The sequence below is a fragment of the Pangasianodon hypophthalmus genome, chromosome 9, assembly GCF_027358585.1.
Source record: "Pangasianodon hypophthalmus isolate fPanHyp1 chromosome 9, fPanHyp1.pri, whole genome shotgun sequence".
NCBI lineage: Eukaryota > Metazoa > Chordata > Actinopteri > Siluriformes > Pangasiidae > Pangasianodon > Pangasianodon hypophthalmus.
The window spans coordinates 29,238,797-29,266,753 of NC_069718.1; the positions used below are offsets into that span (position 1 = coordinate 29,238,797).

The window sequence follows — 27,957 nt, forward strand, 5'->3', positions numbered from 1 at the left end:
GCCCTTCACCCCGACTACAGTAACTACATGGTGAAGCGACGCATGGTCTCCTCCTAGGCCATGTCCATGGCACGAGCTAAAAGCTTGAGTTTTTCCTACTCTATCCTGCCACAGTGAAAATCACAGGTGGTGCCTGCTTTCACTCCTCTAACTCTCCCAAGCATGCAGAGGATTTCCTGAACTCGACAGCAGCAGTGCCGATCAGAGCTGCTTCGCCGTCAACCTTTGAGCTGACTGTGGATGTCTAGGCTAACAATGCTTTTGGTGTGGTGCTGCAGCCTTTTTCTGAGCTTCGTTCGTACTGGACATGTTTAAGCTAGCCAGGCTAATGGTGCTACAGAAACTGATAATCATCAATCATCATTTCATATTTGATATTGCAGTAAATTCATTTTTGTTTCTTTTCTGCTGGACTCCGAAGGACGACAGCCACCAGTTTCATGCATATTATTTCTGAACGTTCTGGACTGCCCTCCTAGCTGTCTGAGCCAGGTTCACTCGGGCTGGCTAGGCTAATTGATAATTCAAGATTTAGTAAGAGTTGGTAACTCATGATTCCTTGAGAGTGGGACTCTCATCTACAAAGTTGGATACAGGCATCGACGTAACACGCAGCGGTTGTGGTAGCAGGTGTTACTTATTTTTTCCAGATATTATCTATGAACATGTTGTATTAGATAGTGAGTCAACTTAATATTTTGGTTTGGAACTGTGGCAGATTGAACGCTCCCCACAAACGAATCAGTACTTTAAATCTTCTTAATCAGAAAAAGATAGATATTGCGCTATTACAGGAGACACATCTGTTGATTCTGTCATCTAGCCAATAAGTTTTAACATACGATTGCATTATCATCATTTGACACAAAATCCAAAGGAGAAGCTATTGAAGCTATCTTAATATTAAAGTGCTGGAAATGTGGACAGATAACAATTTTCTACGGTAGAACTCAACAGCAGGAAAATTGCTCTTATCTCTGTATATGCTCCAAACACATTTGACAAAACCATCTATGATACAATTACCTAGTTATTCCTTAATAGTCGGTGGTGAATTTAACACGATATGGGACCCGGTGCTCGATAGTTCCAGCTTATTGAGGTTCAGAGAAAGGGAGCTCGCTACAGCTCTGCATTCCTGGGCTATTAGCATATACATATCACAATTTATGACTGAATTTAAGGAATTTATTAGCTTTAACAAACGGCTCGGTGGAGGACTGAGTGGCACTACAGACAGATATATAATCAAAAAAGAAATAAATTATATTCCAAAACAGTGTTCAGAGTTTCAGATACATAGGACAAGACAGTGCTACTATTTCCAAGGTGCCAGTCCTAGTCATCTATTATGAAAATTAGAACTAGTGAGCAGTTTGCTGCTATTAAGACTCCAAATGGGAATATTACCACTGATCCTAAAGAGATAAATGATAGTTTCCAATCTTTTTGTTTCAGCTTATACAAATCAAAAATATTACTAGATCAGGATAGATATGACAATTTTCTAAGTAAGTAAAACCTCCCTCAGCTCTCTAGCTTGGACTCAAAGGATTTGGATAACCCTGTTTCCCTGGAGGAATTGAAAGAGGCTGCCCTCGATATGCAAAGAGGTAAATCACATGGAATCCTCTGGAATTTTATGTCACCTTCTGGGATCAAATAGGCTCATTTCTCCTGAACATGATTAACTACTCCATTGAAAATGGCAGTTTTTTAAGGGGCATTAATACAGCCCTAATTCCCATACTCTTGAAAAAGATCCAGTTGATTGTGCCAGTTACCGACCTCTCAGTCTTCTGAATTCTGTCCTTAAAATCTACAAGAAACTACTCACCCATCACCTTCAGCACTATATGCCATCATTAGTAAACTGTGATCAGACAGGATTTATTAAATCTAGACTAGCATCAGGTAACGTCAGATGTCTTCTTCACATAATCATTGCTGCAGCACCTAACGTTCCTGTAGCAGCACGCGATGCTATGAAAGCTCTCAACACATTGGAATGGTTATTCTTATGGTCAGTCCATCAGGGAAGGTTTTATCCATATGGTTAAAGTATTATACGCCATTCCCTTTGCATCTGTGTTAATGGGACAAATCTACTCTTCTCTGTTTCCAGTTTCTAGGTCATCATGCAAGTGTTGCCCTCTTAGTCCAGCGCTTTTCACTCTTTCTCTTGAGCCTTTAGTTCATGTGATTCTCCAGTCTTCCAAGGAGCTACACGTCTCTATTCATGATACTCGCCATCACTTAGCCTTATATGCTGATGATGTGTTAGCATTTTGGAAAGTTTGATTGCCTTTCTGGCTTTAAAATTAACTGGTCAAAATCTGTCCTTTTACCATTAAATGAACCTGCCATAGCATCATTTATTCCAGCCACTATTCCCATTGTTCCACACTTCAAGTACTTAGGAACTGAATTTTTCTTCTCTCTCAATCAGATTGCTAAACACAATTACTCCTTAGCTTCTACCAAGGGGCAGGACTCTCAAGAAAGATGGACTAGCCTCCCCATTTCTCCTCAAAAATCCAAAACAGTCCTCTTTAAAACATTTGTTAACTTCAAATAAGAAGATTTAGATTTCTTTATCTTTGAAAGACAGAGGGCTTAGCCCTGCTAGTACATTGACTCGAGCCGTTCTGCATGTTATTAACTGGTAGTGTACAGTTCTATAATTCTTTATTTTCTGTAATAAAATGCACTATATCTGCAGTGTTGGTTGTAGAAACTTGAACACAGATCAGAGTGTATTGTTTGTGGGCTGCTCGCTCTCACATGTGTGTGTTATGTACATGACCTAATGGTCTTCTAATAAATTGTAGCTGAGAGATTGTGGAGTGCAGAAAGACGTCCCTGCTCCTGTAAATGTGCTGATGTGGTGTCCTGTCCTCTGATTTCTGTGTGTGAGAGAAACACACCGACATTTCTGTTACATGTTAAACTTTAGCGGTATTATGGCTGTGTTTGTGTGTTTGAGATCAGTGTTCTGATATTTCATCATTTCTCTTCCAGGCTGTGGAAGTCTAATCTGACAGAGGAAAGCTGTAGAGTTCTGTCCTCAGTTCTCAGCTCAAACTCCTCCAGTCTGAGAGAACTGGACCTTAGTTACAATAAACTACAGGATTCAGGAGTGAAGCTGCTCTCTGCTGGACTGGAGAATCCACACTGTACACTGGAGACACTGGAGTAAGATCATCAGACACACACATACACACACTCGAACATTAAGTATGTTAATAAACGTGAATTCCTAATAATAATAATAAGAATAATAGTAATAACTTCATATAGCACCTTTCATACATAAAATGCAGCTCAAAGTTCTTGACACTGGAAAAGATATAATAAAATAATAATAATGCAAGACAACCTAAAAATAAAATATTAAAACCTAAAAGGTAAATAAATGTGTTTAAGCTGCTTTTTAAATATATTTAGTGAAGGTGTCTGATGGATAAACGCTGGGAGTGAGTTCCACATCCTGGGAGCAATGACACTAAAAGCAGTTTCACAGAGCTTCTTCTTATTAAAATTCACCATAAGGAAGCCAGCAGTTGTTGATGTTAAAAATGATTTGGGGTGAAATCCATCAGGTATGCTGCTAAATACACAGGTGCAATGCCATTAAGAGTTTTAAAAACTAATAAGAGCACTTTAAAATCGACTCTGGATGTCACAGGTAACCAGTGCAGTTCCTGCACAATAGGAGTAATATGGTCTCTCTTTAGTTTGTGTTAGAAGTTCAGCAGCTGCATTTTGTACTAACTGAAATGGATAAAGAGTTTTTTTTGGGGGGGGGAGTCACTAAAAGAGAGCATTACAGTAATGTAATCAACTTGGAATAAATGCATGGATGAGTTTTTCTTCATTTTCTTTAGATAAAAATGGACAAACTTTTGCATGTGATATGTTCCTCAAATGATTGAATGTGACCTTAGAGATATTATTGATGTGAGGAACAAAGCTGAGATCAGAGTCGACTATTACACTCAGATTTCTAACCTGTAACCAGCTCATTTTTCAGTAAGTACTCTCTTTTCTGTTTATTTCCATTTTATCCTGGTTTAACTGTAGAAAGTTCAGTGACATCCAGTCAGATATTTCATTCAAGCATGTAATCAGTTTGTTAATTGGCTCTTGATTACTCAGTGACACTGATATACTATATGAACAAAAATGTACTCATATGTACTTGTTAAACATCCCAGTCCAGATTTATTTCCCTTTGCTGTTATAATAGGCTCCATTCTGATTATTCACTGACACTGATATATAAAACTGTGTGTCATCTGCATAACTATGAAAACCGATTTCTTGCTTTCCCATGAGTCTAGCAAGGCAAGGGTCCTCAAATAGATCCTTTTGGGACTGAAATATATTGTCTTGATGAGTGACCTCCCAATTTAACATAAAACTGTCTACCACACAAGTATGATCTGAACCAGCTTAGTACTGCTCCTGAGAGACCTACCCAATGTTCAAGTCTGTGTAGAAGAATATCATGGTCTACAGTATCGAAAGCTGCACTCAGGTCAAGAAGAACAAGAATGGAAATGTGATCAGAACTGGCACTTAGCCATAGGTCATTTAAAACCTGACCAAATGCGTGCACACCACAGCTGATTTGTATTTAGTGATGCCAAAACTCCATAAAAGGTAAATGGAAGTTATTTTTACTCACATCAACACCAATAAAAATATTATTATTAATCAGTGTAACAGCACCATGAAAGGCCAAAATCTGGGAACAATTTATAGAAAAGGTGAGTTAGGTGTGAATGTGGTGAGGTGAAAAGTAAACGGTTTGACATGAAAGGCGAGAGAAAGAGATCTACACTGTACGCAGGTGATCATGGACACCGAGCATCACACAGAGAAACTGCTGTGTTTAAATAGTTTAAAGTGTCTCACTGACTGTTGGTCAGAAATCTCTGACACTGATGCGCTCTTCAGCCTCTCACGCAACATTACATTTTTAATTTAAACATTAAACATTTCCTGTGTAAATGCTCGTACACACAGTTTATGAATAAATTAAATCGGATCCAGTGTGATAAATGAGGCCCAGTGTTTTATATGAGTAAAAAATTAAAGTGTTTATTTTATATGGTGTGGATTAGCATTGTTTCTTGTGTGTGTGTGTGTGTGTGTGTGTGTGTGTGTGTGTCCAAAAGGTCCAAAGAACAATAAACAGCAACTGTTTTACCGTCTCTGTGAAATTCAGCTTTGTGTTAATGCTGAAATATCTACATCACTTCTCACATCAGAAAACAAGTACATTTATTTTTACAGTGTGTAGATCAGTGTACATTACACACACATTTACTTTAATAACATGCCAGTACTAGTCGTACTTTACAGTGAGGTCAATAAGCCAATTTCTCTGATGTTATCTGTCCTCATGGAGCTGTTACCATTTTATAGACCTGTTTCTATTGTTCTATGGGAGCAAAAATATTCCAGAAAATGTTTGTAATGGAAAGTAAATGTGTGCACAATGTACACTGATCTACACACTGAACACACTGTAATGAAGCAGTAAAGGACAGTGTGTAAATGTATAAATGTTCTCCAGCAGAACTTTCCCCAGAGCTGCTGAACACACTGTATGAAAAACTCTCTGCTAGAAATAAAGAGACGTGTTTGTTCAGAGTGGCCTCTCTGTTATTATCTTGTTTCAGAAAGTTAAATACATCGTCTCATATGAGCTGAGACACATGGATCTGTCCAAGAGCAGTCCAAGTTTATACACAGGCTGTTCATTTTATATTTTTATCCTGACATTAGAACCTTGTTTTCAGGTAGACAGTTTGTTTCCCAACTGATGGAAACACTTCATTTCACAATCAGATAAATAAATCAAACATTTCATCATTTCTCTTCCAGGCTGTGTGAGTGTAATCTGAGAGAGGAAAGCTGTAGAGTTCTGTCCTCAGTTCTCAGCTCAAACTCTTCCAGTCTGAGAGAACTGGACCTGAGTGGAAATAAACTGCAGGATTCAGGAGTGAAGCTGCTCTCTGCTGGACTGGAGAATCCACACTGTACACTGGAGATACTGAGGTACGTACACACACACACACACACACACACACACACAAAAGTGTGTCACTGGACACACCATCAGAATCTGTTATAAAGCTGGACATGGTACAGGCTCCATGAGGACAGATAACATCAGAGAAATTGCCTTATTGACCTCACTGTAAAGTACGACTAGTATTGGCATGTTATTAACTGGTAGTGTACAGTTCTATAATTCTTTATTTTCTGTAATAAAATGCACTATATCTGCAGTGTTGGTTGTAGAAACTTGAACACAGATCAGAGTGTATTGTTTGTAGGCTGCTCGCTCTCACACGTGTGTGTTATGTACATGACCTAATGGTCTTACAATAAATTGTAGCTGAGAGATTGCGGAGTGCAGAAAGACGTCCCTGCTCCTGTAAATGTGCTGATGTGGTGTCCTGTCCTTGTGTGTTTGAGATCAGTGTTCTGATATATCATCCTTTCTCTTCCAGCCTGCGTTTGTGTGATCTGACAGAGGAAAGCTGTAGAGTTCTGCCCTCAGTTCTCAGCTCAAACTCCTCCAGTCTGAGAGAACTGAACCTGAGTGACAATAACCTGCGGGATTCAGGAGTGAAGCTGCTCTCTGCTGGACTGGAGAATCCACACTGTACACTGGAGACACTGAGGTACACACACACACACACACACACACAGCAGAGTTTTAATGAACACAGCAACACCCAGTTTTCATCTGTGGTAACTGTAATTGTAGTGATCTGATATATTTTCATTGTTGTGTGTGTGAGATGGAAAGTAAATGTACTGTATATAAAGATTTTGTGTAGTTCATGTTTTCAATGCTAAAACTGAGTGTGTTAAGTGTGAGAAGGTTTTCTTTCTTGCAGGATGCGTTACTGCAGTATTACAGATGAAGGTTGTGCTGCTTTGGCTTCAGCTCTGAGGTCAAACTCCTCATCACACCTGAGAGAACTGGATCTAAATGGTAATAATCCAGGAGAATCAGGAGTGAAGCTGCTCTCTGATCTACTGAAGGATCCACACTGTAAACTGGAGACACTACAGTGAGTTACTGACTTACTGCCTCTTTACTGTACTGTATGATATTGAATAATATTATATTGTATATTACACAGTGAGTCAGTTTTATTGTGTGTGTGTTGGTGTTCATGCTGATGATCTTTGTTTACACTTATGCCCTTCTCTGTCTTTCAGCATTAAGAATGATAAATTCACCAGGACTGGCGTATGACAGAAGTCTCACCTCAAACCTCTTTTCCAGGATAAAGCAGTTTTGGTGAAGCGTTAAAACCCGTCCCACATTTCCAGCAGTTTGGGAGCTAAATCATTCATATTCAGATGTAGAAGTTCCATAACAATAACCGGGACTGATCACATCCTTTTATCCACTCAGCTACAAGTTACTTCAAGCTTTAATAACATATTTTACAATCCAAAGTCAAATCCTTCAGCGTCTACACACAACACAGAGATATCATCACATCATCACACTAATTACACAAATACACATCCATGTGTTATAGCTGTTTATAGCTTATTTTTAGCTCCTTATTTTTATCTATTTATTCAGTGTGTTTCTGCTCAACTTGTATTCGTTCAGTTTGTTGTAACGTGACAGATTATTGATGCACAGTTGTAATACTGATTTACTCCTTTTTTTATTAAAAAAATTTGTTTGTTGTTTGGTAATTTGTTTTAATTGTAACCATGGTAGTTTGACGAGTTAAGATTTTTCGATTTTTAAACTAAAAAAATGTATATGCACTATATGCACTATATGCACTTTATACACTTTAACTATATGCACTGTACGTATTCCTGTCATTTGACACACCTTTGTATATATGTTGTGTGTATGTGATTTATGCTATGTGTAGTACAAAATAAACAGTGACTGTGACTGAAACACAGCAATTCAGTTGTTTGAGGACTGTTCTGTAATTACACTTAGCATCGACCACTAATTTAATTTCAATAAATAAAGTATTGCCAAAACAAATATAGAAATAAATTAAACAGAATAAACAATAATTAGATAGAAAAATAGAATGACTAAATAAACACTGACAGCCTACTTATTCACATTTTTTTCATTTAATGCTGATAAAATAAAAATAGAACAAATAAATAAATAAATATTGATACTTGTTCACAGGCTTTTCTGTCTCTTCAGGCTTTTGTCTTGAAATAAAACATCTGAACACTGTCTTGACGTGAGCTAACTGTGGCATAAGCGGAATCATTGACTCTGGTCTATTGAATTATTAGAAGAATAATGCACCACCTCGGGTCAATTATTCCTTCCGTAAATCTGTGTAAATGTATGAATATGTCTACATTCATTGTATATCCATACAGAAAGCAGAAGGGTTTCTCCACATTATCGTCATTCCACCTAATATCATCTACACTTCTCTTTCTTTTCTGCTTAGAAATGATAAGATATAATATTGTATTAAATCACTGGTGTATATTTATCAAGGACAAAGTGTAACATTTAAATTTTATTCATTGATTTGTTTAAAAAAAAAAAGATAATAATAATAATACTCAGAAGATCTGTGTATTGGAGTTGTGGTGTCAAAATATTCCTAATTTGTTATAATTAATTCTTTATTTATGCTGTTATAATGTTTTACTGTAATAAGGTATATATTAGCTTTATCTGTGTAATCTTCTTCCCTAGTTGTGGAGATTCTCGAGTGAAATAGCTGAGGCCACGTACGGAACATATGAAGTTCCACTGAAGCAGTGATGAGACTGAACATGACTTTTGGTGCTCATGATTGAATATGGCAGTTTTATTAGGAACCCTAAACATTAGAGAAGGAAATATTGAATGTGAAGTGTAGTAGTGCTAGTGCTTGTGAATAGACTCTCAGTTTAGATAGTGACCCTGAACAAAACTAACATGCAGTGCTTTATTAGGGTGCTGATGAAGTTGGAGTTGAACTGGTAAGAAAGCTATTATAGAGAGGCCTCATTAGACTCCCGAGGATGTTCAATCAGAAGCTGCCCCAAACTCACCTGATTCCAGTCATCAGCTGGAATGAAGCAAAGCGGCCTGCACGAGCTGAGGCGGGGGTTGTAGAGAAAGCAGATAAAACACTGCCATGTGTTAGATAAGGGCTGGGAAACTGGGCTTTACACACAGGATTTAGAGGACACAGCTTTGGAGTTAGTTTGATTACAGGTTCAAGTTCAAGTGGAGTTTATTGTCATTTCAGCCATATACAAGTATATAGTGAAACGAAACAACGTTTCTCCAGGACCAAGGTGCTACATAAGACGACACAGAACTACAGGGGACTACATAATTTATACATAAAGTGCACAAGTGTAAACGTGCAGACAGAACAAGACAGTACAATGACTACAGCGCCGACCAGTACACAGTTCTGTTTAAAAGTGAACCTAGTGACAATAGTGCAGAGTACAAGAGTACAATACAAGTAGCTGAAATAGTGTAAACATAAGAGTAGCAGCCTATGTACAGTAATAAGTAGCAGCATAAACATGTGCAAAAACTTTGCAAAAAGGTTGCAGTGATCAAGTTACTGAAAATAAGAAGAGGAACTGAAAATAATAACTATAAGAAATAATACAGAAAGACTAGAGTAAAGAATGCAGGTTGGTGAATAATAATCTAAAGGGTGCTCTGCTCTTTCACTAATACACACTTTGTAAAACTGACTGTAAGCCATCAGGTCCCGGGCTTTTCCCATCATTCAGTTGTGACTCTGCTGGAATTCTTTCATCAGTGTTAATTGGGTTACCTAGTGGTGTTAAATTAGGCTCTTTTCTGCTGACACATGATTGGCTGATTGGATAATGAGATGAATGAGCAGGTGTTCCTAATAAAGTGGCCGGTGAGTGTAGTGTACAGCATGTTAATGGCAGTAAAACGCTGTTACTGTGGAGTGGATCCGTACTGAACTTGTCTCCATGTCAATAATGGCTTTTCTGGGCTCATCTCCTGGAGGATTTCATTGATCTGGTGAAAATCTGCAGATTCACAGCACATGTAGTCTGCTCCACTTCTGTAAACCATTCAAACACTGCAACTCTTTCTTTTCTACGCTTACAAGCTGATGGACATTTTTCCAGATGTTTCCTGCACTAACTGAGCTTCATAGTGTTTCTCTTAAAGCCTTGTTGATGTTATACATACACGCCACTTTATTAGGAACACCCCTTACTCATACACACACACGCCACTTTATTAGGAACACCCCTTACTCATACACACACCACTTTATTAGGAACACCCCTTACTCAACTTATAAACGATGGGGAAAGTCAGGTGTTGTGCCTAAATCCGACTGCCCGGCTGGATCCTACACCCCCCCTTCACGTGCACGCGCACAGTACCATCGTGTTTCCTGTAGATGGCAGTAAAAACACAGAAAGTTCACTCAAAGCCTTCACTTTTCCTCCAAATGTTCAGTCAGATGGAGAACTTGTGCATTTTCCTGTAGATGGCAGTAAAGACTCTGAAATTTAATTCAATGCTTTTCAAACCTCATCTCAAACGATATTTCCACACAACTCATATAACACACTGAGAGCTTATTTGTGCTTTTTTTCTGCTTGGAAGTAAAATCAGTATGTACTGGTAGAATTTTACACTAAAGTTTCGGATGCTTCACAAAAGAAATGTAGTTTGTCAATAAGACAACACTCTTAACTCTTGTAATGATGTAAAAATGTACACATTAGTGTATTAGATTTGTACAAAGCCTTGAATAGATCTGTTTTATTTATAGATTAATTCATGTAATAATATACTGAAGAAACTAGTTAAAAAGCCATGTAGACAATGCTGATGTTAATAACTCTTAGCAGGATGTGAAGGATTGTGGTTTATGAGGTTTATGAAGTGCTGTGAGGCGCGCTGTAACAAGGGTTCACTAAAGTGCTTTAGAAATAAAAATAAATAATAACTTATCAGTTACTGTGAAATGAAGGGCATGGGTGCTTGGTAAGGCGTGGCACTTTCCCATTTCAGGAGGGACCACTTTGCCCTTAATCAAACACCGACAGGTTAAAAAAAAAACAGAAGCTAATTGATACGTTACAGTTAGGTCCTGTGATCGGGCAAGGAATTATTTGTTTTTCTGTGTTTAAATGATTTCAATTAACATTTTGTGTATAACTCCGTAGGCAGTACTGAAGTTTCTTTTTTGTTTCCTCCTGTAAACAACATCCAGACGACATCCTGACGTCCACCAAGTGGCTGACGGAGCAGCAGAAGAGCAGGGTTTCTGAATACCTGACCCAATCAACAGTGACTGCAGAGAAACACTACAGGATGAAGGAATCCTGTAACACAGCTGTCAAGCTGCTGGAGGAGTTGCTGTCCAAAGACTGTATGTGTTCTCCCATATTGAGATGATGTCTAACTTTCTTAGTCCTGATCTCATGCTTATGCTTTTGAACACACTTTTCTGTGTGTTCTTTTTTCTTCACAGAACTACAACTAGCATAAGCAGAGTCTGAACTAAGATGGATGAACAGGCTGATTATTACCTCTCGCTGCAGTCACATTCAGTGACCCTGGACAGGGGGCCGCCTGGCAGGACCCAGCAGGTGTCACTGATGGCACCCCACAAGTGCTAAACAGCTAGAAACTCAGAATAAGTGAGCAACTTTCCTTCTTGATTTAATAACTGACTGTATTATGCCTGCTAAAAACCATCTCTCAAAAAATAAGGATATCTTTTTAAAAAGTATATTGTAATTGTTCCAAATTAAATACCTATGGGTGGGGGAGTGAGTTATGTCTGTAAATTAGAGGCCAGCAACATTTGTTTGTGAAAGCAAGATAAGTTCAGAGGAATTTTGTTAATTTTCTAAGTAGAAATCAAGAGAAACCTGAGACCAACCAGTTTTGAGAAAATAAAATTGAGTATAAAATTCCGTAGAGAATTTGGGTGTAGAATGAAGTGTCTAAACCAATTCATTTAAACTTTTATTTAGAGTAGAGAAATCAAGAAAGTTCAACCTGAATATCTATTAACTTGAAATTGTATCCCTGGGCGTAATGTCATGTGTGTTGTAAAGCTTCTCCAGGGAGACTAGTGTACACTGACCGATAGCACCAACTGCTGTTCTGGAAGAGGAAGTTGCTCAGCTGCATTTGTATACATTGGATTTTGTATTTGTTCAAAGATTTGTAGAATGGATTGTGTTTATTTGTGAAATATGATGTAGGCTTATATTTTTTTTATATTTGCCCTTTGTATTTACAAATCACTTTCTGTTTGTTTGAGTTTTCCTTTGCAAAGCAGATTGTGTTTGTGAAATGCTAGATTTGGATGTTTAGTTTTGGCACAAATTTATTTCCATACATGGTCCCCAGGCTGTACTCGCGCTAATTCCTACTCCCTACACTCCTGACAGTGAGACTGTCACTGTCACCATGGTTACAAGAAGATTCCTCATGAACAGTCAGAAAGTCCAGCTCAGAGTTCACGAGTCGTGACACAACATTGAAGTTTCTCAGTGTGGTGGAACACGTGTTAGTCCTGGTAGTGGTCCATGCTAAGTGTAATTACAGTACAGTCCTCAAACACCTGAACTGTTGTGTTTCAGTCACAGTCACTGTTTATTTTGTACACATAGTGTAAATGACATGTACACCACATATCTACAAAACTGTATTAAATGACACGAATACATACAGTGCATGTAGTTAAAGAGTTTCAGAGATTTTTTAGTTTAAAAAATCTAAATATCTTAAACAGTCAAACTACCATGATTACCATTAAACATGTTAGCAAACAAGGAACAATCTTTGAGTAAAAAAGGATTAAATCAATATTACAACTTTGCATCAATCATCTGTGGAGAAAAAAATGCGTCACTGAATGAAGCCATGTTGAGCAGAAACACACTCTGATTAACCTGACAGATATACAATCATGTGAAAAAATTAGGACATACCATGAAAGCCTGTGTTTTTTTTAACATAGTTAAACATATGGACATTTGATCTTCATTTTAACAATATTGGGAGATTCAAGTAATATAACTAAACAAATAAAACCAAAGAAAAGTCTTTTTAAAATGATCAGTAAAATGTAATTTAAAAAAAAAATCCAATTTCTTGGAAAAGGTAAGGACACTCCCACATTTATTTGTACTTAAAATGGCTAAAATTACCTCCAGGTGTCCTAATGTTTTCTCAGTTTAAATACTCATTTTTGTTGATTTCTTTTGTTTAATAAATGAAAACAAAGTGATTTTTTGTTGTTTACATGCAATTACATCACTTTCATCTACAGATACAAATTAAAATAAGATCAGAAATTGAGATGTTGACATTTCTTAATAAAGAACTGAATATTTGTTGGGGTGTCCTAATTTTTCACATGACTGTAAGGAGCTAAAAATAAGCTATAAACAGCTACAACACATGGATGTGTATTTGTGTAATCAGTGTGATGATGTGATGATATCTCTGTGTTGTGTGTAGATGCTGAAGGATTTGACTTTGGATTGTAAAATATGTTATTAAAGCCTGAAGTAACTTGTAGCTGAGTGGATAAAAGGATGTGATCAGTCACAGTTATTGTTATGGAACTTCTACATCTGAATATGAATGATTCAGCTCCCAAACTGCTGGAAATGTGGGACGAGTTCTAACGCTTCACCAAAACTGCTTTATCCTGGAAAAGAGGTCAGAGGTGAGACTCCTGTCATATGCCAGTCCTTGTGAATTTATAATTTGTAATGCTGAAAGACAGAGAAGGGCATAAGTGTAAACAAAGATCATCAGCATGAACACCAACACACACACAATAAAACTGACTCACTGTGTAATATACAATATAATATTATTCAATATCTTACAGTACAGTACAGTAAAGAGACAGTAAGTCAGTAACTCACTGTAGTGTCTCCAGTTTACAGTGTGGATCCTTCAGTAGATCAGAGAGCAGCTTCACTCCTGATTCTCCTGGATTATTACAGTTCAGATCCAGTTCTCTCAGGTGTGATGAGGAGTTTGACCTCAGAGCTGAAGCCAGAGCAGCACAACCTTCATCTGTAATACTGCAGCACCACATCCTGCAAGAAAGAAAACCTTCTCACACTTAACACACTCAGTTTTAGCATTGAAAACATGAACTACACAAAATCTTTATATACAGTACATTTACTCTCCATCTCACACACAACAGTGAAGATATATCAGATCACTACAATTACAATTACCACAGATGAAAACTGGACGCTGCTGCATTTATAAAACTCTGCTTTGTGTGTACCTCAGTATCTCCAGTGTACAGTGTGGATTCTTCAGTCCAGCAGAGAGCAGCTTCACTCCTGAATTCTGCAGTTTATTGATACTCAGGTTCAGTTCTCTCAGACTGGAGGAGTTTGAGCTGAGAACTGAGGACAGAACTCTACAGCTTTCCTCTGTCAGATTACACTTACACAGCCTGGAAGAGAAATGATGAAATATAAGAACATTGATCTTGAACACACATACACAACCATATTACAGCTATATTTTAACATGTACAGACGTGGACAAAATTGGTGATACCCTTCCATGAAAAAGAAGAACCTACAACTATCTCTGAAATAATTTGAAACTGACAAACATTAATGGCATCAATCACTGTTAATTCCATCTTTAACACAAATCAGACATTATTTTTGATGCCATTATGTTCTGCCAATAAGTGATCACGGTAGTTTACAAGGAGACTTCTAAATCGGGTAACAGGTATTTTGGCCCACTCTTCCTGAGCAAACTGCTGAGGTTTGAAGGGTGCCTTCTGCACACTGCATTTTTCAGATCTTTCCACAGATGTTCAATAGGAATAAGATCAGGGCTCATAGAGGGCCATTTAAGAATAGTCCAATGTTTTTCCCCAACCATTCTTGAGCTGTGTGTTTTGGGTCATTATCCTGTTGGAGGACCCATGACCTGTGACTGAGGGAGAGCTTTCTGACACTGGGCAGTATGTTTCTCTCCAGGATGCCTTGATAGTCTTGAGCCTTCATTGTGCCCTACACAGATTCAAGGCCCCCTGTGCCAAACACAGCAAAGCAGCCCCAAAACATGTTTCACAGTAGGTATGGTGCTCTTTTCTTTGAAAACTTCATTTTTCTGTCTTTGAACATACAACTGGTGTGACTTGCCGAAAAGCTCTAGTTTTGTTTCGTCAGTCCAAAGGACATTCTCCCAGAAACTGTGGCTTGTCAACATACATTTTAGCAAATTCCAGTCTGTATTTTTTATGTTGTTCTTTCAGTAATCATGTTGTCTACCATCTGCACAATCCTTCTGATCAACCCTGGGTTGCATTTCTTCTTGCGGCCACATCCTGAGAGGTTGGCTACAATCCCATGAACCTTATACTTTTTAATAATATTTGCAACTGTAGTCACAGGAATATCAAACTGGGTGGAGATGGTCTTATAGCCTTTACCTTTAAGATGACTATCTTCAATTTTCTTTCTGAGCTCCTCAGTGAGCTCTCCTTTGCTTTCTCTGGTCAGTGTTCAGCATGGTGCACACAATGATACAAACCTACACAGTGGCATTTTCTCTCTTTAAATAGGCTGATTGGCTGTTATAAAGATTGAAGACACCTGTGACACTAATAAATGTTAAAAATTTTGTTTGAAACATGATTAGAATGCAATGATTTCTAATCTTTTTTAGGTGTACCAAGAACTCTCTTCATATATATATATATATATATATATATATATAAAATTGTTCAATTAAACTATTGAGCTTTTGATAGATTTTAGCCTCCCATCTAATATCATCACCAACCACCACTGATAACATGCTAATTCTACTCGTACTTTACAGTGAGGTCAATAAGCCAATTTCTCTGATGTTATCTGTCCTCATGGAGCCAGTACCATGTCCAGCTTTAATAACAGATTCTGTTGCGTGTCCAGTGAACTTTTCTGATCTTTCTGGAATGTAACAAACGCTAAAGTAAATCTGATCATATATTATTAGGTAGCTGTTGTTGTCAATAGTAAATAACAGTTTCTTGATTTGAGAAAGACATAGCTGTTTTGAAACATAGTTAGCTTTTTTACTCAGTCACATGAGATAGAAGATAGAAAACTTTCCATAAAGTTTCACAGGACGTCTGGTTCAAGAATTGTTCAATTCAATTCAGTTGTTCAGTTCAAGAGTTATACAATTAAAATAAATAAATAAATAAATAAATAAGTATGTAAATTAATAGATGTGTTATAATTTGTAAATAAAAATGTTTTCTTTTTGTAGCAGTCCTGATTTTTTCACTGTTTTTCAGGGCATAGTGATAGGGTTCACATGAAAAACCCTCTGGTACAGACCACGCCCACTTTCTGTTTAAACCCAAACAGGAAAACAGTTATGAATATTTTGAGCACTAAACAAATACAGATAATAGCATTGTGTTACACCTCTAGCATTTCAGTTTTTTTTTTTACAAACATTTAAAGATCTAAAAATGTATTATGTAAAATTTAAGGGTTACTTAAATATCAGTTAAAATGTCATGGATATGATGCATGTGTTTATCAGAGAGAAAGAAAGCCTGAATAGCACAGCACCCCTCTTAATGTCCTCGGAGACTTCTACCTCGCCTCCGACAAGCTCAAGTCCTTTTGCCTTCTCCCTCTTCTGCATTCCTTCTTCTTAACCTTCAACAGCTGCCCTCCTACACACAAAGGAGGAAACGCCCTGGACCTTGTCTTCAGCTGCCCCTCTCCAGCTACAGACATCAGTGCTACCCCACTCCACATCTCCAATCATCTCTTGTTATCCTTCACCATCACCCTCCCTATCCTGCTTAAAACCACCAGCCATCAATACTTCTTTCCGACTTGTAGAAACCTCCACTCTATCTCCCATTCCTCCATAACCTCCTGCACCCTATCATCCCTTCCTGACCCTGACTCCTTTTCCTCCCTACCACTGGAACTAGCCACAGACACTTTCCTCTCCTCACTTTCCTCATCCATGGACCTCCTCTGCCCTCTATCTTCTAAACCCAGGAAGATTTCCTGCCCTGTTCCATGGCTATCGGATGTGCTACGCAGCAATCGGAGAGAAGTAAGAACAGCAGAGAGAAAGTGGAAGAAATGACAACTTGACACAGATCTTGCCTCTTACCGTGCTCTCCTGTCCAAATTCTCATCTGAAGTGACTTCCTCTAAGACTGCCTTCTACAAGGAAAAGCTGAAAACGTCTGCAGAAGATCCTCGCAATCCCCACAACATCTTTTCTTCAGTATTCAACCCACCGGCTCCTCCTGCTCCATCCTCCCTGACTCCTGAAGACTTTCTCACTTTTTATGATTGAGAAGATTGAAAAAATCTGCCAGACCTTCACTTTTACCGCAACTCCAACACTACCCTCTGAGGATTCTCCTTCTCATTCGCTGGCACATTTTTCTAAACTAGGAACAGAAGAGATCCTGAAAATCATCTTGTCCTGAAATCCTACCACCTGCCCATTGGATCCAATCCCTTACACAATGCTCTAGACCATCTCTCAAGACCTTCCTCCACTATCATCATAACTCCATAACATCTGGTCATGTACCAACATCACTCAAGAGAGCAAGTGTTATTCCCATCCTGAAGAAACCCAATCTGGATCCCTCTGACATTAGCACCTACCAATCGGTATCACTTCTCTCTTTTCTTTCTAAAACCCTTGAATGAACTGTCTACAATCAACTATCTCTTTATCTCTCACAGAACAACCTCCAAGATCCCAACCAGTCAGGCTTCAAACCAGCACACTCCACAGAGACTGCCCTTTTGGCTGTCACTGAGAAGATACATGCTGCTAGATCAGCTAAACTGTCTTCAGTCCTCATCCTCCTTGACCTTTCAGCAGTGGACTATAACACTCTCTTGTCCACCCTCATGAGCCTAGGAATCTGTGGTGCAGCATGGCAATGGTTTGCATCCTACGTTGAAGGTCGGTCATATCAGGTGACATGGAGGGGATCCACATCTGTTCCCCACAGACTCTCCACTGGTGTCCCACAAGGCTCAGTACTTGGTCCTCTCCTCTTCTCCATCTATACTCAATCTTTTGGTGCGCTCATATCCTCACATGGGTTTTCATACCACTGCTATGCAGATAACACTTAACTCATCCTCTCCTTCCCTCCCTCAGACATTCATGTCTTGCAGACATCTTATCATGGATGACAGTTCATCAGCTGAAACTCAATAGCAGCAAAACTGAACTGCTGTTCATCCCAGGTGATTCATCCCCATGTCATGATCTTGCAATCTCCCTAGACAATTCTCTGATCTCGCTTTCGGTTACTGCACACAACCTTGGGGTAACCATGGAAAATCAACTGTCCTTCTCCTCTCACATTACTAATCTGGCATGCTCATGCTGATTTCTCCTTTATAACATCAGAAGAATTTGTCCATTTCTTTCCACACAGGCCACACAGGTGCTTGTTCAGTCCCTTGTCATTTCAAGACTGGACTACTGCACCTCACTCCCGGCAGGTCTGCCTCTGAGCGCCATTTGTCCTCTGCAACTGATCTAGAATGCAGCTGCACGACTGGTTTTCAACCTTCCTAAGTTCTCCCACACCACCCTATTGCTAGGCTCCCTCAACTGGCGTCCTGTAGCTGCCTGCATCAGATTTAAAACACTGATGCTTGCCTACAAAGCCAAGAACAGACCAGCATCCACTTATCTCAAAGCACTTATCACATCCCACACGGCACCACGCTCCCACCAATCCTCTAGCACTGCTCGACTGGTCCCACCATCTCTCAGGGTACAAGGAAGGGTACATCGAGACTCTTCTCTGTTCTGGCATCTAGGTGGTGGAATGAACTTCCCCTAGATGTCTGAACAGCTGAGTCACTGGCAGTCTTCAAACAATGACTAAAGACCTACCTCTTCCTAAAGTACTTAAATTAGCACTTAAAAAAATTGTATTGTCTAGTATCTCCCCAACAGAGTTTTTAGAATGATGGTATTCCCAGTTTGTGACCTAGCAAGACTGTATCAGAATGTATATTTTGATAGACTTCAAAGCACTTTTGTAAGTCGCTCTGGATAAGGGCGTCTGCCAAATGTCATAAATGTAATGTAAATGAATATGTATTTGTATATCGCTCTCTTACACACACACAATATAATTTCTGTATATAATATTTAGTGATGCTCCTAGAGCTAGTACATCATATTTATTGTGTGTGTGTATACCTCAGTATCTCCAGTGTACAGTGTGGATTCTCCAGTCCAGCAGAGAGCAGCTTCACTCCTGAATCCTGCAGTTTATTGATACTCAGGTCCAGTTCTCTCAGACTGGAGGAGTTTGAGCTGAGAACTGAGGACAGAACTCTACAGCTTTCCTCTGTCAAATTACACTCACACAGCCTGGAAGAGAAATGATGAAATATCAGAACACTGATCTCAAACACACAAACACAGCCATAATACAGCTAAAGTTTAACATGTAACAGAAACGTCAGTGTGTTTCTCTCACACACACAAATCAGAGGACAGGACACCTCATCAGCACATTTACAGGAGCAGGGACGTCTTTCTGCACTCCACAATCTCTCAGCTACAATTTATTATAAGACCATTAGGTCATGTACATAACACACACATGTGAGAGCGAGCAGCCTACAAACGCTACACTCTGATCTGTGTTCAAGTTTCTACAACCAACACTGCAGATATAGTGCATTTTATTACAGAAAATGAAGAATTATAGAACTGGACACTACCAGGTAATAACATTCCAATACTAGCCGTACTTTACAGCGAGTTATATGTTGAATTGCACGGAGACGATAAAACAGTTGGTGTGTCTTGTTCTCTGTGCTCATACAGTTACAAATCTGTCACCTCGAGACCTCGAATTTACACAGACACTGGTTTAGTTGTTTGGTGTGGACCTGAGTACAGGTGGAGTGTTCACATACATCCAAGCAGGCCCAACATAAAAATAAATTTTTAGAGGTCAAAACCAATCAAGGTAGGGGTGAAAGTGACCTTATTCTCTCTCACATGCCTCTCAGTGCACATAGTGCTGATATATGTTGATAGAATGATAAAATAGAATAATGAATAATGTCTATTGATAGATAGTCTTGATTATACTTTTATATTTCCAATGTCGTAAAAGCCACTTTTGGCAGCTGATTTATGTGACTAAGGTCAGTGCAAGGAGCTACTTGCAGTGTGCTAGTAAAAAAAGGCTCCTGAGTGGAGCAACAGAAGAGTGTTCATCCTATTTTCCAGAAATCGTGAGTTTAAATCCTGATGATGCCACAGCCATCAGTGGCCAGGAGTCCAAGTGAGCAAGTGAGTCCCTGCTCACAGGGAGGGAGGGGTGGCATACTCTCTCTCCCCTATCAATCACAGTGATACTAACTGATCATGGGAGCTAATGTATACAGAAGTGGGCAGATACCGCTTTCCTCCAAGTGTGTTATTTTGCATGAGCATTTTGAAAAGATACGGTTGGCATCACTTGTGTGGGAAGTTGGTAGGGGATACTGAACTGGAGGGTGAGAATCAGCCATGACTACATTAGGGAGAAAATTGCGGGAAAATTAAATATAATATATATATATATATATATATATATATATATATATATATATATATATATATATATATATATATATATATATATATATATATATATATATACACACACACATACATACAGTAAATATAAATATATATATGAAGATCTGAAATTATTTTCTTCTTTATTATATCTTCATAAAAGATTTTGTCCATATCACCCAGTCCTCATTGCAGACATTTCTTGTTAGAGTAAAATGTGTTTATTTGAAGATGATTAGAGTAACTATTAAAAAGCATTAATCCAAACAGTACAGTTCAGTGTTACATTAAAATAACAAACTATGCAGTAATACATTTATAAATAAAAATACTCACACAGCTTTTCTGGTGGCTTTGACCACTGGCAGCAGCCTCAGAAGACATTCCTCTGATCGGTCATATTTCCTCAAATTAAACTCATCCAGCTCCTGTTGTGAGTTCAGTAACACAAACACCAGAGCTGACCACTGAGCAGGAGAGAGTCTGCTTCCACTGAGACGACTGTAACCTCCTCTGTTCAAGTAAGTTTGAACTTCCTGCACTAGAGAATGATCATTCAGTTCATTCAGACAGTGGAACAGATTGATGGATTTCTCTGGAGATGGATTCTTCCTGATCTTCTCCTTGATGTACTCGACTGTTTCTTGTTTGCTGTAAGAGCTGCTTCCTGTCTGTGGCATTAAGGCTCGTAAGAGAGTCTGATTGGATTCCAGTGAGAGACCCAGAAGGAAGCGAAGGAATAGGTCCAAGTGTCCATTCTCACTCTGTAAGGCCTTGTCCACTGCACTCCTGAGGAAATTGGACATGTTTGACTTTCTGAAAAGATCAGACAGATCAGTGGTTTGTTGTTTTGTTACATTTCTGCTGATGAAGCAGAGAAATGCATATAAAGCAGCCAGAAATTCCTGAACACTCAGATGTACAAAGCTGAACACCTTCGCCAGGTGAAGCCCAAACTCTGCTCTCAAGATTTGGGCACACACTCCTGAGTACACTGAGATTTCTCTGACATCAATGCCACACTCTCTCAGGTCTTCCTCATAGAAGATCAGGTTTCCTTTCTCCAGCTGTTGGAAAGCCAGTTTTCCCAGTGCCAGGATACTCTCTCTGGTCTGCTGAGGATCAGGGCCACATTTCTGATGGTACTTTTGGTCCTTGTGTTTGATCTGAAAGATCAGGAAGTGTGTGAACATTTGAGTCAGAGTCCTGGGGATCTCTCCACTCTCTGCTTCACCCAACATTCTCTCTAGAACAGTGGCTGAAATACAACAGAAGACTGGGATGTGGCACATGATGTAGAGGCTTCTGGAACACTTCATGTGTGTGATGATTTTATTGGCCAGGCTCTGATCACTGATCCTCTTCCTGAAGTAATCCTCTTTCTGACGATCACGGAACCCTCGTACCTCTGTTACCTGGTCTACACACTCAGGAGGGATCTGATTGGCTGCTCCTGGTCGAGAGGTTATCCAGAGGTGAGCAGAGGGAAGCAGATTCCCCTTGATGAGGTTTGTCAGCAGCACATCCACTGAGGCTGACTCTGTCACATCACACAATCTCTCATTGTTCTGGAAATTTAGAGGAAGTCGACACTCATCCAGACCATCGAAGATCAACACCACTTTGTAGGAGCCTATTAATTGTAGTTTTCTCATTTCTGGGAAAAAGTGATGAAGAAGATTCATCAGATTGAGATTTTTCTGCTTTATCAAATTCAGCTCTCTAAAGGGAAGTGGAAACATGAAGAAGATGTCCTGATTTGCTTTTCCTTCAGCCCAGTCCAGAATGAACTTCTGCACAGAGACTGTTTTTCCAATTCCAGCAACTCCTTTAGTCAGCACCGTTCTGATGGACTTGTCTTTAAAGAGGTCATTACATTTGATGGGTGTCTCCCGTGTTGCTGGTCTCCTGGATGCTGTCTCAATCTGTCTCACCTCATGTTCATTATTGACATCTCCACTCCAACCCTCTGTGATGTAGAGCTCTGTGTAGATCTCATTCAGAAGTGCTGAGCTTCCATGCTGTGAGATTCCTTCATTAATTCTTTTAAACTTCTCTCTCAGGTTGGATTTCAACTTTGACTGATACACAGAGGCAAGTTCTAATAAACAAAGTAATAGCATGTTTTAATGCAAAATCACTGAGCACAATATAAAATGTAAAATTCTTTCAAATGCTGCTGTTAATTCCTGATTCTAAATATTAATAAATGTACTAAATATTACTAAAGGAACAAGACCATTTTACAGAGTAACCACAAGCTGGACCATGAACAGAACAGAAAAGCACCAGATGTACATGATACTAAAATCAAACTTAAAACTAAAAGTGTTAATATCTAAAACAACTTCCTCTCTCTAAAGTGAACCTGATGGAATAAAGCCATGACTCAGAGCTCTTACTGTTGTGCAGTGCGTTAGCGAGATCTGTGTGGTTCATTTTCTTCAGGACGTGCAGTGTGATCTTCAGCGCTCCCTCTCTGACACTGTATAGATCCTCCTCATCCTCCACCTCCCTCTCAGTGCATGCTGGGTAATCTGGACTCAGGATCTTCCTAAATCTCTTCAGCTCATTCTTTATCAGAGTGATGACTTTGTGTTCCAGCTCCTGGTTAGAAACACACAGTAACAGATCTAAATATTATAATGTTACACAGTGAGAGATGCTTTTATTTTTCAAAACAAAAAAAAAAAAAAAACTCTGTCTGTTATCACAGTTACAACTGTCTGATTACCCATAATGCTGCTGTACATCGATAAAACAACACAAGTCACACACACACCTTGAATATGGACTCCAAGTGATTTCTGCTGATGTCTGATTTCTTCTTTAGTGATCTGTGAACAAAAAAAAACACAACATGTAATATGGACTATTTGTATTCATAGCTGTACAACACACACTAAAAAACACAAAGATAAAGATATTTAAAGGTGCATGAGGTAAGATAGGTAAATTGTTTAAAGAACATTTTTTAAAGTTCAGGTCTCCAACAGTTAAGTATGTGGTTTGACATTTATGACTTATGATTTTTACTCCTTAAGCCTGCCCCCAATTTCCGCCTATGTTCACAAAGCCCCACCGCCAGGATCTATGGTGGCTTGTAGAGTAAAGTTCAGCTAGAGTACAAACTATCAAATAAACCTCATCTATCATTAGCAAGGATTAGCATTACTATGACAATTTCAATTTATGAATGAGGCAGTTTATTTATAAGAAGTTTATAATAAGTTTATTTATTATTATTTATTGCTTTACTTCGTTACTTAGATCTAGGTGATAAAAATCCCTAATTACAGAATAATGATGATAGAATAACAGAATAGTGGGGAAATGCATAATAATGAAAACTGGAGCAGTAAGAATAATAATACACAGCATAAATGTAAGACACTGTAGAATAATTAGGAACTGATGTATGGAGCACTCTCTCTATACTACAAGTATACTTTACACAAAATACTTTACTTAATTATGCTTTATAATTTACCCAGCACACAGCTCTTATACAGAATTAGGTGATAATGTGATAAAGTGAAAAGTTTCCTCCAACTGACTAGCTCTTTTTTCATTTTTCCATTTTTGATTTTGTTCCACTCAACGCCTCAATGCTGGACAACACTGGAGCACATCTGTGGTTCACTTTCATAGCTAAAACACTTTCACTAGCTGTTAACAACAGTGACTAGCATGGCTATAGGCTAGTTTATATACAGGATGGCTGAGTGATTTATTGTCTAATCATGTTACACAGGTACTCTGCTTGTTACATCGGCGAGCTTCAGTGCTTTGTGTATCCACTGTGCCAGGTGGCTGATATTTGGATTTTAACATTTAGTTTTTGGTCACACAGCCAAAAGCAGCATGAATGAAGGTATAGCACTAGAAATAAGCAAAATTTCTCTCATAGTGATTTAGGAGGATGGTGAAGAGTGCCTTTATTGCACCATTTACCTATGGATTGCCACAAGTCCCTTATAATATGGGACTAGAAAGTAAAATGCTGTGTCTCTTATTGAGTCAATAATGGACGTGATTTATCCCGTATTCTCATATACATCATTTCATGCATACACAGTGGTGAGAAAAACGCAATAGTGACTAAAATCAAACCATTTTCACAAGAAATTGTGTAGAAGCTCAAACTCAGTGTTATGGGGCAGGGAATGATGGGAACACACTATGTGAGAATGCATCATTGTGGTGGTTATAGAGACTCAGTCGCACAGTTCACCTGTTAAATACAAGAGGCTATGTTGCAGTTGTGGTACTGTACAGTTTACCGTGGAGTATGCAGCAGGTGATAATCATATCCGAGTGGCTAAAGAACAGAAGACAGAGGAATCACTCAGTTCCGTTTATCTCAGACTTCCCCTGAGGATGATGCGGTATGTTGTAGTTTAATAAATGTTTACATTATGTAAAATAATCATGTTTTTAGGCTAACATCAGGATCAGTGTAATGTTGGGCTATATAACTAGGCCTAATCAGTTTAGTGCAAATTAGCCTAATCATGCTGATAATATCCCATCTATTCTCAGATTAGGAGGGGTGTCCCTTATTGAAGGTACACTATATAGCCAAAAGTTTGCGGACACCTGACCACCACACCCGTGTGTGGTTCTTCCGCAGACTGGTGCCAGAAATTTGGAAGCACACAACTGTATACTGTAGAATGTCTTTGTAGGCTATAACTTTACAGTTTCCCTTCACTAAAACTAAGTGGCACAAACCTGTTCCAGCATGACAATGCCCCTGTGCACACTGTCATTATCACATGAAGACAAATTTTGCCATGGTTGGAGTGGTAGAACTCGAGTGGCCTATACAGAGCCCTGACCTCAACCCCACTGAACACCTTTGGGATGAACTGTAACAGTGACTGCCCCCCAGGCCTCCTCGCCCAACATCAGTACCTGACCTCACTAATGCTCTTGTGGCTCAATAGGCAAATCCCCACAGCCACGCTCCAAAATACAGTGGAAAGCCTTCCCAGAGGAGTGGAGGATAACAGCAAATTGGGACTAAATCTGGAATGGGATGTTTAACAAGCACATGCTGTATGAACGTTATGGTCAGATGTCCGTAAATTTTTGGCCATGCAGTGTATCAAACCTAGAGCTTTGGAGATGTTACTTTCCTCTCCTGAGGGAAGCTGAGATGGGGACTGAGTGAAGGGGCATTAGGGAGTGTCTATAAGATGACAGACATGAGGCCTGACTTTAGCTGATTTCCAAACGTTTTTTTTTTTTTCAGCTGCATAATACACTTATGCCGAGGCCATGACCATTGTTTTTTTTTTTTGTTTTGTTTTGTTTTTTTCATGTTCTGCAAATTTTAGGTGATATGTACATGGAAAAATCAATTACTGCAATTTTAACACAATACACTGATTTCAGGATTTCCTGACTGACACTAACATATTTAGAAACAAATGTTTAAATGAATGAATAAAATAGTTATATAGTCATTAATTTCCCAGGTGTAAATGTTCTTCTGTAGCACCACAGACCCTCCAGCTCAGGGACTGCAGGCTGAACTGAACTCTTAAAGCAGTTTTCCTCACTGCCAGTCCGAGAGCTGCCGCACTGCACAGTTTAGTGTTTTACTGCTTCAACACCTGATAAAGCTCATGAAGGGCTTCATAATGAGACGAGTGAGTTTGATCAGGTGGAACACTGCTGTAAAACACCTCAATATACTGACCTCACATCAGTAGGACTGTCTCTGTCTCTGAAGGTAATTGGAGGATCCACTGACCAGTCACTCTTCATGGACACACAGCTGGGTTCTGGTGAGTCTGATCTCTTTCCCTCCATCATTCTAGAATTACAACAGAAATATCAGCAATAATTAATACTCTGCTGTCTCAGCACTGTTAAACAATGTGTTCATCATTAAACACCAAGAATTCCATCTTTTTAATTCAGCTACAGTCTGCACACTTATTCAAACAGGAGACTCGCCTCATACCTCAGGAATTACTCTGATATCAGGAGTCCCAATCACAGCTAACTGACTCAGCTGGGTCTTAAAGCCTGTAGAGTTCACTGACTCAAAGCTATGCTGCTCTTATGCTACACATTACACAGTCCTTTTTACTCTTCTCTCAGTGAATGATTTCTCTAAACTTTTCTTACATCAGATCAGTGATATATTCACTGCTATTAATCACCTTAAAGCAAAGTTTAGTTCCTCTGTTAACTAGTGAGTGTTTAGAGATACAGATCTGTTCCCATGAGACGGTGCGTATTTATTGCTGGTGAATGGAAAAGTAACTCACCTCTCATATTTTTTTATGTCCAGTTTTCCAGGAACACTCATGTTGGAGGTCAAGTCTCCTTCTCCAGATTACAGCAGGACACACGTTTACTTCACTCCAACATCGGTGTGTTAAATCAAACCCTGTATCAGCACAGAGTTCACTTACAGGAAATAGTCACGGTATCAAGTCCTAAAACAACCTGTGTACATTAAACCTTCAGTACAAACCCACAAAACTCTTCTGCATCTAGTGTCACTTCAGTGTGTTTATATATTATAGCTTTAGATTTAGATACTCACTGCGTTTTTACTCTTGATATAGTTTATTGTCCCCTCCTCACAAAATGGAGTTGCTGAGTTTCACCTTCACTGACCTACCTGGTTTATTCTGCAGAGGGCAAAGGGCATTGAGGTAGGATAATAAACACACGCACACACACACACACACGTTTTTACAGTAAATTTTTTTTTCTGATTTTACCTTAATGGAAACGTGTATATTGATTTAGTGAGGATTATTGTGTAAGTAGTTTTTAATGTGAATAATTGATGTTACTTAGAATAAAAGTAATGAAGGATGCTAATATAAACACATTGGTCAGAGGAATAACTTAGCTAATGTGATAACTCAGCTTATGAGTTCTGCTTTTTTCACACATCCCTCCATTTTGTTTTCAGCTTATTGCAGCATTTCTGGTTTTGCATGTGTTTTCTCTAATATCAGACATTAAGAAAATTAACTAACTAATCTGAAGCCCACGTGACTGTCTGTGAGTTCATGCCCCGCCCACTGTCAACACTTCCAACAATCAACACAAGTTGAATATGAGTGACGTAAAGCTGAGCAAATCAGAACATCTACTTCAACTGCACCTGGAGCCAGAGGCAATAATTCTTTGAAAACAAAAATATTTCTCCCCAGGTTGTGATGAATTTGGAGTTAGAGGACAGATTATCATGTGTACAATTTCAATTCAGTTTTATTTGTATAGTGCTTTTAGCAATGGGCATTGTCACAAAGCAGCTTTACAGAAATACA

The 27,957-nt window shown here is 38.8% G+C and overlaps 1 protein-coding gene and 2 long non-coding RNA genes across 3 annotated transcripts; 1 reads left to right on the forward strand and 2 right to left on the reverse strand.

Moving 5' to 3' along the window:
• The first annotated feature begins 5,617 nt into the window (after positions 1–5,617).
• Positions 5,618–7,948, forward strand: LOC128318906 (uncharacterized). Its single transcript, XR_008302330.1, has 4 exons — positions 5,618–6,069; positions 6,528–6,701; positions 6,921–7,097; positions 7,249–7,948. It is a non-coding gene; the product is annotated as an uncharacterized LOC128318906 (long non-coding RNA).
• A 4,226-nt stretch (positions 7,949–12,174) lies between these two features.
• Positions 12,175–14,507, reverse strand: LOC128318909 (uncharacterized). The gene is made up of 3 exons (XR_008302334.1): positions 14,325–14,507; positions 13,948–14,124; positions 12,175–13,791 (listed from the first exon to the last, which is right to left on the reverse strand). It is a non-coding gene; the product is annotated as an uncharacterized LOC128318909 (long non-coding RNA).
• Positions 14,508–17,478: 2,971 nt separating this feature from the next.
• Positions 17,479–27,294, reverse strand: LOC117597962 (NLR family CARD domain-containing protein 3-like). Its single transcript, XM_053237039.1, has 7 exons — positions 27,219–27,294; positions 26,938–27,059; positions 26,361–26,477; positions 23,436–23,490; positions 23,056–23,260; positions 20,990–22,754; positions 17,479–19,447 (listed from the first exon to the last, which is right to left on the reverse strand). Exons 2-7 carry the CDS (start codon positions 26,976–26,978, stop codon positions 19,255–19,257), a joined length of 2,376 nt encoding a protein of 791 aa, XP_053093014.1. The 5' UTR covers positions 26,979–27,059; positions 27,219–27,294; the 3' UTR covers positions 17,479–19,254.
• Between the last annotated feature and the right edge of the window lie 663 nt (positions 27,295–27,957).